At 39.3% G+C, this 17,476-nt stretch overlaps 1 protein-coding gene across 5 annotated transcripts in view; it reads right to left on the bottom strand.

The window, feature by feature from the left end:
• ESRP1 (epithelial splicing regulatory protein 1) overlaps positions 1–17,476 on the bottom strand; it is a 54,966-nt gene that overhangs the window by 12,812 nt on the left and 24,678 nt on the right. For 2 of the 5 annotated variants that reach the window (XM_055303317.1, XM_055303315.1), the window contains exons 11-14: positions 16,347–16,565; positions 14,045–14,243; positions 9,689–9,857; positions 1,657–1,807 (exon numbers count right to left, since the gene is read on the bottom strand). In XM_055303317.1, coding sequence (XP_055159292.1) covers positions 1,657–1,807; positions 9,689–9,857; positions 14,045–14,243; positions 16,347–16,565 — 738 coding nt within the window. The remainder of the gene's footprint in view (positions 1–1,656; positions 1,808–9,688; positions 9,858–14,044; positions 14,244–16,346; positions 16,566–17,476) is intronic. The other 3 variants (XM_055303318.1, XM_055303319.1, XM_055303316.1) reach the window with 2 other exon arrangements.

Raw genomic sequence — 17,476 nt, 5'->3', positions numbered from 1 at the left:
GGTTAGAAAGTCACTTTGTTTAGTCCTGCAAGAGCTCCCGACAGGCAGCATAATGGTTTAGGGAAGAAGTAAAGTATCTCCAATAGTCCCCCTTATCAGCGATTTCAGTTACCCTCCAAAGGAAGCAGAGGATCCTAACACTACATCACCATGCTACGTCACCCACCTCATTTCCTCTCGCCACACAGGCATTTTATCTTCCCATACCATCTTATCATAACAAGGGTGAGGACACTACAGTAAGATAGTTTGAGGGAATGACCACATTCACATCTCTCTCATTACAGTACTTCATTATTATTAATCTCTCACTGGACCTCACATAAACAACATAGGCATGCAAGAGTAAGAAGCATATGTAGGGTTTGATACTATCTCCAATTTCAGGCATCCACTGAGGTGGGGGGGGGGCGGGTGTCTTAGAAGATTTCTCCCAGATAATGGGAGAAAGACCCACTGATTTCTGAAAAAATCTTACTTCTAGTAAGAATGTGTTAAGCCACACAGTACAAAAAAAAAAAAAAAAAAAAAAAACCTTTGTCCAACCTTCCTTAGATTCCTTAGATTTTCTTCGTTTGCCAGAAAATACTTTCTATGTTAAAAGCCCATAAGACCATCATAGTAACTTGGTGGCTTTGCAGCATCTCCACTGAGATCATTTTAGCTGAACTCGACAATCCTCCATGATTCACGGATGCCAAGTCTGTAGACCCATTCGAATAGCGAAACAGCCTTTGTAGGCACAACCCGTACAACGCTGTACTGCCAAAGCTCAAGGCCTATTTTAGGATTTGGCGATTATGTCTGTAAACACTTCTCAGCTCTAGAGACTCAAGCAAAGTTCAGCTCCAAGAAGAAAGATAATTTTTGCTATGAATGCAATATAAAAAGCTTCAGGATACTGATTTTTAGACATCGTAGGAAAGGAATTCGGGTTCTAGATAATTCCATGATTTGAGGAAGGAATGGCGAGTGCTCAAATGAGATGGCATTGAGGAAATTCTTACTAGAGCTCTTATCAAGAAACACCTCATTTTTTTTTTTTTTAGCTTGAGTCAGAAAACAACTGATGGACAACTGATGGACATGGGCAGTGGTAGAAAAATTCATTTCACAAGAATTAGGGCAGATCATTTCATAAAAGGCTAATTATCCTACAGCTCATTTTAGTAAGTTAGCATCTAAAAATTCAGAGTCTCCTTTGGTTTTTTCCAGGTTAGGCAGAGAGGCTTCTAACCACTTTTTAAATACTCCAACTTCATGTTTAAGTACCTTTTGGTGTTGTTTAGTTAAGAATTTGACCTTGAGGAAAACTCCTTCTCAGCCAATCCTATTCTAGATGAAACGATCCACACTACTGTGTGCTCTAAAGAGCTTTCCCAAAGTAGCCCAATTTTCAGAGAAGAGCACCAACGGATCACGTTGAGCACGGAGAAGCCCTCATCTTGTCAAAGGGGTGAGTCTGAAGTCAGCACTCAGACAACCAGCTAGTCCCCCTGACTTTGACTCTGGTTCTTTTTGCCTCTGTACGCAAATCTGTTAGCCCAGGTACACACAAGGTTCGGAGAATGTGCTTCTTTCCTGGCTGCATTCTTTTTAGGCAAACCAACTTAAGTAATAAGGGCACTGTGTATTTTTCTTCTTCAAGCTACTGACCTGGTAACCTTGGAAGAAGTTAAGAATTTCCTTAACTCCAGTATTGTAGGCCAGGCCCTGCATTCTGACCACCGTGCCAGGCTGTGGAGGGACGCCGCTAAGACTAGCAGCTGTAGGGAAGTAGCCAAGACTAGTGGGCGAACCTGGGGAGCTAAAGGGAGAGAAAGCACAGTGAACCAACAGGAATAGACAATGTCCAATATTTACTCTAAAAACATCAGTTACTTAAGGAAACAGACTTTCTCAAGGTGCTCTTTCTTAGAATTTTTAGATCTCTCTCCCAGGACAGGAAAGAACACCGTAGCTCATCTGTCCCACATTTCCACAAAAGCCAAAAGTTGAAAAGTAGAACAGTTAATACAGAGTTAAGTGCAAAGCGTGCCCAGAGATCCGGTTCTGAGATTCCTAAAGGGCCAGGAAGGAGAGAATTAAGCCTTCACAGTCACTCAACCACAAAGCACCACTTCCAAAGCCCAGCTCATTGATGATTAACTGGCTTGTTACCAGAAGAGTAAGGCATGGAAAGGCATGAATCCAAAGGACTTCTAAGAACCACAGCCACAGTGACCAAAAGTATCCAAAGTTTTTGCTCCAAAGAATAGACAGCTCTACCCATATATACAAGCAATTGTACAGCACAAAACACAAAGTACTATAGCACTCGTGAGTTAGTTCTTCCAACCTGACTGGAAAAAAAAAAAGGATAGTAAAGTGGGTAAATTGGAAGGGACGCATAACAAATTAAATCAATCACCATTAACACGAGGGGAAAATTGATGCTTGCGTCTGCTAATGTATCTGCAGCAATTATCTCCAAGGAGAACAAGCCAAGTGAATACATAATTATTCCTTATGTGGCAACTCTAGTGATTACCATATTATGAAATGAGTTTCATCCTATCCCCCCACCAATCTGTTTTCCATCACAATTAGTGGCCAGATACCCATAATTGAAAATATATAGGGAAATTTTTTTTAAAGACCTTATTAGCTTAAAGAGCAATAAAGACCCACAGCTTCAGATTATTAAATCTCATAAATCTAAGTAGGTAATTATCCAATTTTAAAGACCAGTAAACACATAATGGAAGGGACTAAAAATCTTTGAGATTATCTATCCCACATAATCCAAACTGAGGGGTTAATAGGAATGTTGCAAGATGTGCATATAGTTCCAGACTCCATTTCTTTATACTAGCATAGGAACTTTAAGCAAGTCACTTAATTTCTCTGAAATTCGATTTCATCATTTGCAAAATGGGGATAACAGCACTTGCCTAGTTTCACAGAATTGTTCTTCAGATTTATTGATATATCAAAATTATTCCATAAATCATTAAAATGAAGAAGTAATTTGTTACCTATTCTTGTTATTATTTCCATAACCATCATTCCATTTCATCACTTTTAAAAAAATATCAAAGCCTGAAAATATTCTGTGACATCAAGCTGCCCTTAACCTTTTAAATCTATAAAGCAGTGAGCCTCAACTTGTTTGCATAACAATTACTTGCGAGATGTTTACAACTCTTTATGAGGAGAGCCTATTTAGAGACTACCTGCAAACTAGGAGAGCACAGACAGGGAATGCTGAACTTTACACCGGAGTAGAAATTCAGCCATCACTCAGGCACACCTCTTCATTTTTACAGAGGCAGAAACAGAAACTAAGAGTTAAGTAATTTCCCAAAGGTCACACAACCAGTTAGCTCTTCACCAAACCAGAAGAGCCACCCAGATTCTTCAACCACCATTCACTCAAAGACCATATTCTGCTCATGTCAAATGCATGATAGACACTAATTTTCAAAGACTACCAAGCCTTCTCTGTGTATTCAATAGAGTTATTAGGTTTTTCACACGGACTAGGAGACTCAGATGGTTACAACTTACTTCTGTGACTCCGTCCTGGCACATTCTAGTCCTCTGGCTAAAGATCTCCTATAAATTAAGTCTAGTTGCCTAGTACTTTCAAAATACAAACAGGACAAAATAGAAAAATAAAAGTTACCCAACTGGAAATGTAAGGTTTTAAGTGACAGTTATGTTCAGCATCTCTAAGGTAGCACCCATTCTCATGAACCCTAACCTTGGAATCACATCCTTGTTTATTGCACTAGGATTCCTGCTAGACACGAGGCATCTTAAGAAAATTAAATAATTGTGTATCTACCTGACAGGACACGAGAATAAGAATTTTCTAACAACCTAAATGCCAAAGTATTTCAGATTATTGAAATAAGAATCAACAAAAATAATTTATAAAATAAAAATGACAAGATATAAGGGCACTTGGGTAGCTCAGTCGGTGAAGTGTCTGACTTCCACTCAGGTCATGATCTCCGGGTTCTGGGACCCAGCCTTGCATCAAGTTCCCAGCTCAGTGGGTAATCTGCTTCGCATCTTCATCTGCCCCTGCTCATGCCCTCTCTTTTACTCACTCTTTCTCTCAAATAAAATCTTTTAAATAAAGGGGGGATAAGACATAGAGTGAGCTCCTATGTAGAAAATCAAGAATTTAAAAAAAAAAAAAAAAAGCTAAACCCAAAAAACCAATTCAGTAAGGTTAGAAGATACAAAAATCAATAAACTAGATCAATTTCATTTTTACACACTACAGTGAAAACACAAATATGACATTAAGAAAGCAATTTCAAAAAAAGCAAGCAAGCAATTCCAGGGGATCCCTGGGTGGCTCAGTGGTTTGGTGCCTGCCTTCAACCCAGGGTGTGATCCTGGAGTCCGGGGATGGAGTCCCACATCAGGCTCTCTACATGGGGCCTGCTTCTTCCTCTGCCTGTGTCTCTGCCTCTCATGAATAAATAAAATCTTCAAAAAAAAAAGGCAATTCTATTCACAATAGCATTAAAAAAAAAAGGAAAAAATAACTCAGGAATGGCTAGACTTGTACACTGAAAACCAAAAGACATTGCTTAAAATAAGAATCTAAATACAAGGAAAGACAATCCGTGTTCATAAACAGGAGGCTTAATGTTGTTAAAATGACATGGTCTGAAATCACCTACAGATTCAATTTAATAGCTATCAAAATTCCAAGTGGTTTTTTACACGAAGCAAAAAAACTGAACCTAAGACATACAAGGAAATGCAAAGGACTCAGGAGAGCTACACTCTTTTGGAAAAGAACAACGCCGGAATTACATTTGCTAAATTCAAAAGTTACTGTAGAGCTACAGTAATCAAGACGGAGTGGTCTTTCCATAAAGGTAGGCAATGGTCAATGAGAAGGAATTGAGTAGCCAGAAATAAACCCTTACGTGTGTCATGTGTGGTTCATTTGAGTTTTGCCAAGGGTTTTAAGACAATTTGATGAGGAAAGAATACGAAAGCAAACCTTGGAGATGTCATGAGTTTGGTTCCAGACCACTGCAAAACAAGTGAATCCAATGAAGCTTTTGGTTTCCCAGGGAACATACATATTTTTAAACTGTATTGTAATTTATGAAGTGTGCAGTAGCATTAGGTCTAAAAAGCACAGTGTATGTACCTTAAAAATACTTTACTGCTAAAAACTGCCAAGTAGCACCTGAATTTTCCACTAGATATAATTACTGATCACAGACGATCATAACAAAATAATAAACCATGAAGTATTTCAAAACCTGTTGAAATGTGACAGAGAAAGTAAGCAAATGCTGTGAAAACGATGGTGCTGACAGACTGGATACGGGGTCGCCAAAAACCTTCAATTTGCTAAAAACAAAAAAACAAACAAAACTCCGAGTATCTGCAAAGTGCAATAAAAGCACAATAAAACAAGGTATGCCTGTTGTCTTTCCAGTAAATGGTGCTAGAATAATGTAATATCCACTCACAAAATAATGAATTTAGACTTCTACCTCAAACTATATAAAAAATTAATCCAAGCTGAATAAGATACCTAAATATAGAAGCTAAAATTACAAAACTCTTACAAGAATATGTAGTGAATCTCCACAACCTCGGGTTATATATTACAACAAAACTGTAAGTGAGAAAAAAAGACATCGATGAACTGGTTGTCCTCAAAATTTAAAACTTTTGTGCTTTAAAGAACGCCTTCAAGAAAATGAAGATAACCCACAGACTGGGAAAAGGTATTTGTAAATCATATCTCATAAGGTCTCTCATCTAGAATATGTAAAGAAATCTTACAACTGGAACATAATAAAACTAATCCAGTTTTAAGATTTTATTTATTTGACACAAAGGAGACAGAGCTCAAACAAGGGGAGAGCGGCGAGGGAAAAGCAGGCTCCCTTGTAAGCAGGGAGCCCGATGCGGGGCTTGATCCCAGGACCCCAGGATCACACCCCGAGGTGAAGGCAGACGCTCAACCATCTGAGCCACCCAGGCGTCCCTCAAGGAAAATCTTTTTTAAAAATCTGCAAAATACATTAGCCTCTTAAAGCAACGAACACGCTGAATGAATCTCAAGTCAAACGGACATATTTCATAAAAAAGGAGGAAATTTTAAAAACTTTAATTGAAAAAGAGACAAAAATTCTAGTCTGATTAATATACTTTTTTAGTCTCACAGATACGCTTTTAAACCTTCCCCACATGAGGGAATATGGTCAAAATATACTTGAAAACTTACACAGCTTTTTTTTTTTTTTTTTTTTTTGATAGCCTCAAGTGCCTTTTAGTCGTGACAGGTTAGAAATTAGTGGAATTCTGACGAAACCATGAATTATTCTTAGAGTTTTCTGGATTTTGTTTTTTAAATTATTCTAGATTTTGCAGAATAAGAGAACATTCCCACACTTAAACACTTTGGGTGGGTAATTTCACTACAATTAGGGAAACATCAATTAAAATAATGAAATATATAGGAGTTATGTGAAAGTATTTAAGTTAGGGATCCCTGCACCTGCCTTTGGCTCAGGGCATGACCCCAGAGTCGCAAGATCGAGTCCCACATTGGGCTGTATGGAGCCCTTCTCCCTCTGCCTGGGTCTCTGCCTCTCTCTCTCTCTCTCTCTCTCTCTCTCTCTCTCTCTCTGTCTCTCATGAATAGATAAAATCTTTAAAATAAAAAAAACAAAAACTTAAATTTAAAAAAAAAATTTTTTTTTTAATTTATGATAGTTACACACAGAGAGAGAGAGAGAGAGAGAGAGAGAGGCAGAGACACAGGCAGAGGGAGAAGCAGGCTCCATGCACCGGGAGCCCGACGTGGGATTCGATCCTGGGTCTCCAGGATCGCGCCCTGGGCCAAAGGCAGGCGCCAAACTGCTGCGCCACCCAGGGATCCCCAAAAACTTAAATTTAATACACACGACTTTCAATTAAAAATTTCATTTCTGGGGCCCTTGGGTGGCTCAATTGGTTAAGTATCCGACTGTTGATTTAGGCTCAAGGTTATGATCTCAGGGTTGTGAGGCTGAGTGCCACACTAGGCTCCTCACTCAGTGGTGAGTTTGCTTCTTTCTCTCTCTCCCTCTTTTCCCTCCCCTTAATTTCTGTAAAATTTTCATTTTACAGAAATGAAAGTATTTGAAGATCAATATGAGCTTTCTTTAATAGGGGATTTTTTTTTAAATTAGATATCTAAAAATAAAGGAATTGTTAAATTCTGATGTATTTTCACCCTCGTGACATCATGTGGAAGTTATAAGAATGAGGTAAAAATATAAATATTCCTTACGGAAGATGTCAAGGACATAGTGGCAAGTTAAAAAAAAAAAAGAAAGAAAGAAAAAAGGGACACATAAGCAGTACATGGTAAGTATTGTATCGCACATTATTTAGAAGTACACACGTGTGTCCATATATCACCAAATCAGTAATGAAACCAAACCAGGACTGCTTCTAGACTTAGAGCTGTATACAATGGGAGTCTACTTTCACTCACTATACTTCTATACTCTTCCAATTAACCAAGAGGACCTTACAAACTTTAAAACTACTAGGGGAGGGGATCCTGGAAACCTGGGATCGAGTCCCACGTCGGGCTCCCTGCATGGGGCCTGCTTCTCCCTCTGCCTCTCTCTCTCTCTGTGTAACTATCATGAATAAATAAATAAAATCTTAAAAACAAAAAAAAAAACTACTAGGGGAAAGAAAAAAAATCAACCTATAGGCACGAACCCAAAATTACAGGAGCTATTACACCAGAAACATCAGTTCCTCTTGCCTTTGGGGCTGCCATTCAAGACTCAAGTTCCCATCTTGCCACGAACGCCAGCTATTTCTAAGGGACTCCTTCTTCTCATAGGGTCCAGATTTCAAGGCAATGATGGAATTGGATACCCTACAAATGTATCCTAGAGTGGAAAAGCAGCCACAGGCACCCAAAGAAACAATGCATTTGACTCCTGACGTTCTGAGGGTGCAAGAAAGGTAGACAAAGATCTTTCTCATAACCAGAGTCCACTAACTAGCAAGTGATTGTCACAGGACCACAGAAGGTGACAGGTTGGGCCTGGCCTAGGAGCCTCACACAGCATGCAACCAGGAGGAATCATTCATGCTTCTGAGCCTTTTCAAACCTTCAAGGCTGCCAACTGACAATCATTATGGCCTTCTCGTCATTCTTCCCCAACGGAATAAAGAATATGTGTAATAGCCTTTATGAATGTTTTAAAAATACCCAACAGGGCAGCCCGGGTGGCTCAGTAGTTTAGTGCCGCCTTGAGCCCAGGGCCTGATCCTGGAGACCCGGGATTGAGTCCCACGTCGCGCTCCCTGCATGGAGCCTGCTTCTCCCTCTGCCTCTCTCTCTCTCTCTCTCTCTCTCTCTCTCTCTCTCTCGCTCTCTGTGTCTCTCATGAATAAATAAAATCTTTAAAAAAATAATAAAATAAAAAAAAATGAAAATACCCAACAAAGTAACAAACAGAGGCTACAAGCTTCACTGCTGAGAGTCTACAGTTTCTGTTCCCTTCCAGAAAACTAGATGGAAAGCGAAGAAAACTACATTGTGACATAGCAACTAGGGGATCAGATAGGTTCCCTCCAGATGGCTTATCAAAAAATCTTGCTTATATATTTATGGCTGTACTCAAAACATGTCAAAACAGCTGGGGAAGGAAAAATAAGGGGTGGCCAAATTTTTAAAATTCTGAGCAATATCACTCGAGCAGGTGTAAAATTTTATTTAAATAAAAACTATCTTAATAAATTTTTAATTTTAATAAAATGAAATAAAAGTTTACTTTCATAATGAATCAGTTACTGGCTCAACAGATTTTTTTTTTAACAGATATTTTTGAAAAGAAAATTTGAGAACAAGAGATCATTATACATCCAAGTTAGAATCACAAGCAAGCAGACCCGGAAGGGACTTCTAAAAAACTTGGCCAATCGCATCATTTTATACGAACCACAAAGGTTAAGTGACTTGCCCCAGTTAGAGTAAGAGCTGAGAGCCTGCTCCTCTCGCTGCCTGTGTCTCTGCCTCTCTCATTGTCTCTCATGAATAAATTAAAAATCTTAAAAAAACAAAAAAAGAATAAGAGCTGAGACTAATCTCCGGCCTCTCAACTTCCAGACCAATGGCTTTCTCTCCATCATACCTGCTGCCTTCCAGAAATTGAGCACAAGAAGAATGAATCAGATTAAAAATCTGTTGATTCTAAGAAAGTACAGAAGAATCACATCTCGGACGGGTCCGTACTAATCTAGGGGGGGACTAATAGGAGTCCTATAAAATTTACAACAGTTTTTATTACGGGTTGACATCTGAATTGATGCTACTTAAAAACAGAAAACTGCTCTGAAGGATTTTCTGGGTTTATAATCCATTCACAGGAGACTGCCACGTGTTGCAATGCTGACAGTGCCACTAGTGAGATGGGAGGAGGAAAAGAGGAACGTCGCAGGTGACCTGAAAGATCCTGCTCAATATACGGTTAAAAAATGAACTTCTTGGGTCTCGAAACAGCCCTGTCGGTCAGAGAGCTGGGACAGAGCTGCCGCCTGCCATCCTCACCTTCAGCGGCAGACAGTATTCTTTTGTGAGCTCGGGCGCTGCGCTCAAAGGGGCCCTTTGTCTCGGTCCCTCACGCCCACTCCCCTGGGGCCTTACCTGGGATAGTAGGCAGTGTAGTTCATGAAGAGCTGGGTGCCCGCCGGGTAGTACGCCGTGGAGGGCTGCAGCGCCCGAGGGTTCAGAAGCACGGAGGGCTGGTAAAGGGCAGCTTCCGTGGGAATGACTGCTGCAGGGGCTGGAAATGTGTAGGAGGGAGGAGACAGGCCTAGATAAGCAAAGAGAGACACTTTGAGTCATGTTTGTCACAACGGACACACGTGCTAGCATTAAAGCCAGAAGCTTGGGAGGCCCGGGCGGCTCAGGGGTTGGGCAGCTGCCTTCGACTGAGGGCATGATCCTGGGGTCCTGGGATCGAGTCCTGCATTCGGCTCCCCCAGGGAGCCTGCTTCTCCCTCCACCTCTCTCTGGGTCTCTCATGAAAAATAAATAAATCTTAAAAAAAAAAAAAAAAATCCAGAAGCTCACTGGTCCATAGGTACCAACCTTTTATTTCTCACGTGAACATTTTAACAGGTTCTTTGTCAGCCCAAGCAACTTTTAAAATTTGTATATATTTAATCCTTTTTGAAATTGTTAGAACCATGTGAATTCTCAAATTTCTAAAAGTATGGAATTAAATTTTTTCTTAAAGATTTTACTTATTTATTCGTGAGCGACACAGAGAGAGAAGAAACACAGGCAGAGGGAGAAGCAGGCTCCCTGCGGGGAGCATGATGTGGGACTCGATCCCAGTACCCTGGGGTCACACCCTGAGACGCCCAGGAACCCTGAAAAAGTTTTTTAATGTTTGGTCATTTTTTGGTTAGTCTTCAACTCAATCACTGAATCCTAATCTTCCACACAAAATGTGATTAAAACATCCACGCAACTTCCTTGATTGTATAGTTAACACCTAAAGATAATCTCAAAACCTATATAGACCTAGAAATTGGGAAAACACGATTATCAAGTGGATTTTAAAGTCTTTTCAACCATTTCATGACATGTGATTTTTTTTCCCTACTCCTGAGTGCCAGTTACCACAGTCTAACCCTTTGAGGAAAAAAACATAGGAGTGACACGTAGAGTAACTTCAAACTAAAAGCTGGGCTGCTGTTGTTGCTTTTTTGAGAGCTATGCTTCTCCTTCGTCCTGTTATCTATTCTGTAGTACAGTGTAAGATGAAAAAGTTAGGATAAAAATGATTTCACGAATTCCATGCATTATGCCAAAGCATAGATGGTGCCATAGTGAACGGACCTAAAAGTAGATTAACTCTGCATTATTATTTCCATCTAAATGAATCCCAGAAGATGGGCTTTGAAGCTAATCTACATCTTTGGACTGGTTTAAAAAAAAAAAATAGTACCCAACCTGAAAAATAACTAAAAAAATACACACCCAAATCTTCCCGATTTGGAAGGAAATCAAAGCCAAGGGTCGGCTGATAAAAAGTGGACTCAGGTTAAATAGAAAACAGAAAGGATGAAATTCTATTATCTTCCAATTATTCAACATCTTCCAGGCCACATAACTCTTTTAAGTGATACTAGTCACCGCTTAGTAGCTTTAACATGTGAAAGGAACACAACTATCCAGGCCATCTGCATTCAACAGGAGAGAGAATTGAATGGTTGCTTGAATTTGGAATTCTTGTCTTTAACTTTTAAACCTATAACCATCTAATACATTTTGCAAATAGCAGAGGCTCAAGGAATAACTTTTCACAGAAAAATCTCTATTGTCTTTTTCATTTTTTAAGATTTTATTTATTTATTCATGAGAGACAGACAGATTAGATAGATAGATAGATAGATAGATAGAGAGAGAGAGAGAGAGAGAGAGAGAGAGGCAAAGACCCAGGCAGAGGGAGAAGCAGGGAGCCTGACGCGGGACTCGATCCCGGGTCTCCAGGATCACACCCTGGACTGAAGGCAGGCGCTCAACCGCTGAGCCACCTGGGCTGCCCATCTTTTTCATTTCTTATGAGTTTCTACATGTGTATGGAGAGGACCAAAAGAGTCTGCGGTACGGGGTACATAAACCAAAGACCAACATATTGATCTCATATTCAACCTTTAGGTATCTCCTTCATAATTCACTAAAAACTGTGCTGCATGCTCGATACTTAACGTAAAAAAGATTTAAAATGGTAATTCCTGACCTTAAAAACTCCACAAAAGGGCAAACAAATGGGGGCACCTAAGTCATATAGAAAATTATAAGCCTATGCCCCTCTCTCACTTTCAAAACTATGCAATTTGTTATGACAATATAAAGAAAGGTTGAAATTTTTGATAATAGATTAGGCTGCCCAGATTTGGATATTCCTCAAGTGGAAGGACAGCTATGACACTCCTAAAAGAGAATCAGATGTGTATAATCATCGATTAGAAAAGTGGAGTTTACCTTCTAATGTCAACTTTTTGAAAAAGTTAAAATGTCAATAAACAAATTAAAGTTAAAAAAACCTTAATAGCATTTCTTTCCCAGATTTTTCTGTTTTCTTTCCCAGATTTAATAAGAAATTCCTTCGTGCAGATTAACCAATCACTATTTTAAATTCTTTAGTTGTTTTGAGTAGATTAAAAAAGCATATGAAATTTCTCTAAGTTTTTTGGTTGCTGTAAAAATAGGAAATCACCTTAAGGGAGATGGCAGGAAAAAAAAGTCCAGTAGAACAGGCATGATATTAGCATGTATCAGTCGGAATTCCAACTTTTTTTTTTTTTTTTTTTATGAGTAAACTCTTTCACTAAAATAGCAAGTAGTCAATTTTGGTTAACATTTTTGGAGATTATTAAAATACATCAAGGGGATCCCTGGGTGGCGCAGCGGTTTAGCGCCTGCCTTTGGCCCAGGGCGCGATCCTGGAGACCCGGGATCGAATCCCACATCAGGCTCCTGGTGCATGGAGCCTGCTTCTCCCTCTGCCTATGTCTCTGCCTCTCTCTCTCTCACTGTGTGCCTATCATAAATAAATAAAATAAAAATAAAAAAAATTAAAATACATCAAAATCTATTTTTATATGGAAAAAGGCATGTTAATTTTTTTCCTGTTACTTTAGGGCTTTAGGAAAGGGAAAGAGGAATAGAATGAAAAGTCTTAGGAAGAAAGTCTGTAATGACCAGTTTTCAACCAGGAAGAGAGAGAAGTAAAAGGATACCATAGCAGAATAATTTGGGTTACTACACAGCATGAAGAAATTCCCTTATCTCACAATGTTTGATAAGATTATCACTAAAGGAAATCATAAAAGTTACTGATATTATCAGTGCTTTATGGACAGAATACATAGGACTGAGATTACTTTAAGACACCGCTTAAACCCAATCATAAGTTTTTGGAACTTGACGTTCATCAGTTATCAACTCTGAGATATTCACCAACAGCAAGCAGCAGATGAATGGAGTATTAGCATTTAGGAAGTCCGAGGGGAAAAAAAAGGATTAAGCCCCACCAAATGTTCTACGAAAAATAATTTATCAAATAGTTTTATTGGTATAGATCCCTCTGTATAGAAAGTAATGTCCTAACACACTCCATTTTATTGGGATCAAGTACATAATCCAGTTGGCTTTCTCCATTATCTTTGGACTATATTCCAAGTGCTACATTCTTTAAACATACCCAGCATGGCTCCTAACAAGGTATGTCTTATTCAAAAGTGAAAACTGTGTCAGAAAGATTCAAATTTTAACGTCAGATCCCCAAATATTCCTTAGTCACTAACCACATAACATAGTCACCAGACTAAAGGGCTTATTCCTCTCAAACAGGATTTCAGATGGCTTGCACCCAGATGCCAATGAGCAAGAGCATGCCTTGAAATTAAGCACTGATCCTGCGATCCAATGGAAACTTTGGCTAATTTATTTACGCATTTGTATTTGCATTTTTATTCCAGATATCCTGGAGACCAAGAGAAGTGCTCCCCAGATTGTCCTTTCCAAAGAAATACTTAATGCTCAAAAAATGGAACATGTAAAATGGGCATCAAATCACCCTTCAAAAATCAAAATATAAAGTTTAAAAAAAAATAAAAAGAGACAAGAACGAGGATCCAGCCATACTTATTTTACCCTTAAATGCGTATTAAAATATCTACATAGCCAGGTTGCCTCCCAGAGTCAGTGCTTATCTTGAGCACACTAAGCTTCAGAAATCAAGTGCTTATCACTGGAAAAGCAAGAATATAATTTGAAAGGAGGTTTCCATAGCATCTCTAATTATGGGTGTCCACAACCAAGGTCTTAAATGATTACCAGATACTACCGATTTCAGATGGGAAAGCCTTATGTAACCACTTCACCTGCCTTAGAAAGAACCAGGGGCACAGAAAGTTATGAAAGCAGCTTAAGCACCTACCAGCATATAGCGTAGAATAGCGCCAAGACCCAAGAAAAACTTACATGGTAACTTACATGGCGGTGGGGATAAGCCATTTCGATTTAAAGTGCCCCCCATTAACACAAAGTTCATCTCCTCAGCTGAACACTGAAAGACTTCAACATATCTGTCCTTCATGGTTTTTTTATGACACTTCTGTGCAGCCATAAATGCTCTGTCCGCAGACTTCATCTGGATAAAGGCATCTCCTGATGGGCGGCCCTGAGCGTGTGGGGGAAGAATAAAAACAAAAGGAGACTGTCTCCTTCAACAAGGAAATGGTTGCTTATAAAACATGCAAAGTGACAATCACCCATAGTACAGACATCTTAGCCACAAAATCTGGGTGACAAGTGTTGTCTACTGAAATCTAACTTGCATTTTTATCACCTGATCAGCAGAATGGCCCACAAAACCTTGGACAAAGTTTTGAGAGCTCATAGTCGAAAATGATCCTTTCTCGCTTCTGCTAATTAGTATCAGATGTACAGGGCTTTTTGAAAGGGTCTCCTTATAACTGAGGCTTCGAAGTCTAGGCTCGTATATTGGGTTTTGCACTTTTCTGGAAAACCCTGTTAAATCTTATGTGACAGAGAAAAGCTAGGAACAGAACCAGTATAAGAGCTTTGTGTATGCTCCTACGTGAAGCCGAATAAGCCAGTGTTCTGTTTTGGCTCTCAGTTGTCCGTCGCTGCCCTGCAACATCTCCCATAGGTTGGGATGTGGGGATAAGGAAATGGGAACTAAAGGCACATTGAGGGTGGGGGAAAGCTGTATCATCGCCTTGCTTAGGAGTCCTTCTCTCACCTCCACCTTAAACCTTGGACAGGTGTTTATAGATATTTCCTCGATTACTAATAGCTTGCTAAAAAGCCTATTTAAAACCAAGCTGGTCGATTTCTGTTTCACAGAACCACAACACCTTGGTTTTTCTTTAACATGGAAATTTTATGGGGGAGAAAAAGACAGGATCAGCTTTTAAGATTTTCTTTTTTCTATGGATTTCTTTAAAAGTCTCTAAAGGACTATTTAGTGCAAATTATAACCATGCAAGTTACCATAAGAGTTACCATACCAGGGAAATTAGGGATACCAGGGAGACCCAGTCCAAGATGGAAACCTAACATCTTCAAGGCAGCTAAAAGCTCACCATTAAAGAAGCATTTCTCCCAAATGCAATCACAATAGGTCACGTGGGTCAATAAGAGGCAAATATGTCCACTGTGGTTAATCAAAGAACAATAATAGCCCCTAGGTTATTAGAAATGGTGCTCAAAGAGAAACCAAACAATTTCCTGGCGATGCTGAATTGTAGGGAAGTTTTATTCAAAAGGACTCCCACCAGTGAAGCATGCTGAGAGGGTATATAGATTACAAGTTGCATAGCTTAATATTGACATAAGAGTTAGAATGAGCATGTGCCGGTGTGGGAAACCAAGCCAGGGGCTCAGAAGGTTTTCTGTTTCCTCATACTCAGACTATCAATTTAAAAAGCGTTGGTATTTCCAATACAAACCAATATTCAACCCAGAGTGCTCAGAAAACATTTTTAAAAAGTAATGCAACCTTGCTTTTAAGATTTTCAAAATTTTAGTTAGAATCACCTGGTTTACAGGTTTTTAAAAAATTCTGTCCTGCTTATGATAGCACACAATGCTGGTAAACTATTCAGCAACTAATGGGATTAATTTTATTTAACCAAAAATCAAGGGACACCAAGGCAGGAACTACTTTTAATACGCTTCGAATAGATACTCGCATACTATAAGAATCTGGTTATCCTTCGATGGAGGCTTTTCAACAATTCATTAACACATTTGAGCGCCTGTTATGATCACATCCCATTCCAACAAATCCTTACTAACTTCGCACTCTACTCAATGTCATTTGATGTCATATATAGAAAATAATGTTTTTTAATAAACAATTTCTAAACAGTCTATAGATAAAATACTCTGGAACACAGACATGCTCATTGATTTATACACAGCCTAACAATCACTTTCATGCTACAACAGCAAACAAAGCTTAGTAGCTGCAACAGTAAAATGTTATATTAGACAGATAATATTATTTGCATCCTTCCTGAGACTACTAATAATTTGATGGATATAAATGATGGAATCAGAGCTGAATTTAAATCACCATACCAATGACAGCATCCTTTCTGGACTTTATCTTAAAGACCTCCTGCATCTACACTTAAAGCTCTCCTTAAAGACTCACTAGACAGCTGATGAATGCCTGTACGTTTCTCTTTTTGAACTGAAAGAGAGCCTGATCCTAAGAATAAGCAAATGGGCTTTCCATTAAGTTACTTCTTACCTGGTGATTCAATACCATGTGCACCCCATGCGTTCGAATATCCGTAGAAAACTCCCCCAGGAAGTCCAGGATGTCTTCAATGGTGGCCGCATAGGGAAGACCGCGAAGGCGTATACAGTCTCTAACATTCGTAGGGGGCACAAATTGCTGAGGTAGTACTGGAATAATGGGGGGGGTTGGAAGTGGAATAAGAGGGGCCGAAGAGAATCGGTTCAGCACCTGTACTCAAAGCAAAAGACAGGGGATTTAGAGCCTTGCTCCTCCAGTGTGGTCTGCAAACCACAGCAGCACTGTGGGGCTCGCGAGAAACGCATCATCTCAGCTCTACTCCAGACCTAGTGAATGTGAACCTGCATTTTAACGGGATCCCCAGGTAATTTGTAGGCATATTAAAGTTTGAGAAGCACTTATGGAGAAAGAGCTTCATACTTTTTAGCTGGGGAAGCAGGATACCCATGCTTTCGTCAAATGCATGCTGAGGCACATGCCATATGCAATACAATGTGCTTAGATTAAGGGCTTGTCTACTGGACAAGGACATCACTGTCTTGGGACAAATATCCTAAAAAGTATGCTGCTTTTATAAAAACCTGAACATACTGTTAAATGTGGACTCCTGTAGCCATCTCTTAGATTTCGTTTCACTAAGCACAGCCTTCCCCTTAATATTGTTATCACATCCCACCTCCAAACCCAAGCAAGGGTTTATACATATAAACAAGTATTTACGTGTATGAATATATACGTCGTATAAAACAAATTCAAGACAATGGCTGGTAATATAAAATGAAAAAAATTCAAAAATAACCACTTTTGATGTGAATTTGAGACAGTGCAAGACAAAACATCTTGACTATCTTCTAAGTCATGGAATTTGGCTATCTTGAAAATGAATGAGAGGTTTGCTACATTTAGGAGAAAGGATTATTCCCCAAGCAACACTCTGTTATAGGGTTCTGGTCTCCTTCTGCCTTAGTTTGGAACATGCCTACTAGTTTATAATAGTAGGAGATACTTGTGCAAACAGTGTGTGTGACATCACTAGGTTTCTCGAACTTACTACTATAGCCTTAATCATCCCGTAAAGTGAAAATGTAGACTCAAAACCCTCCCCCCAAATTCCCCACTCC

Source organism: Nyctereutes procyonoides, unplaced genomic scaffold, assembly GCF_905146905.1.
Source record: "Nyctereutes procyonoides isolate TBG_1078 unplaced genomic scaffold, NYPRO_anot_genome, whole genome shotgun sequence".
Taxonomy (NCBI): domain Eukaryota; kingdom Metazoa; phylum Chordata; class Mammalia; order Carnivora; family Canidae; genus Nyctereutes; species Nyctereutes procyonoides.
The sequence above is the reverse complement of the archived record's forward strand: the minus strand, read 5'-3'. Positions and strand labels throughout refer to the sequence as shown.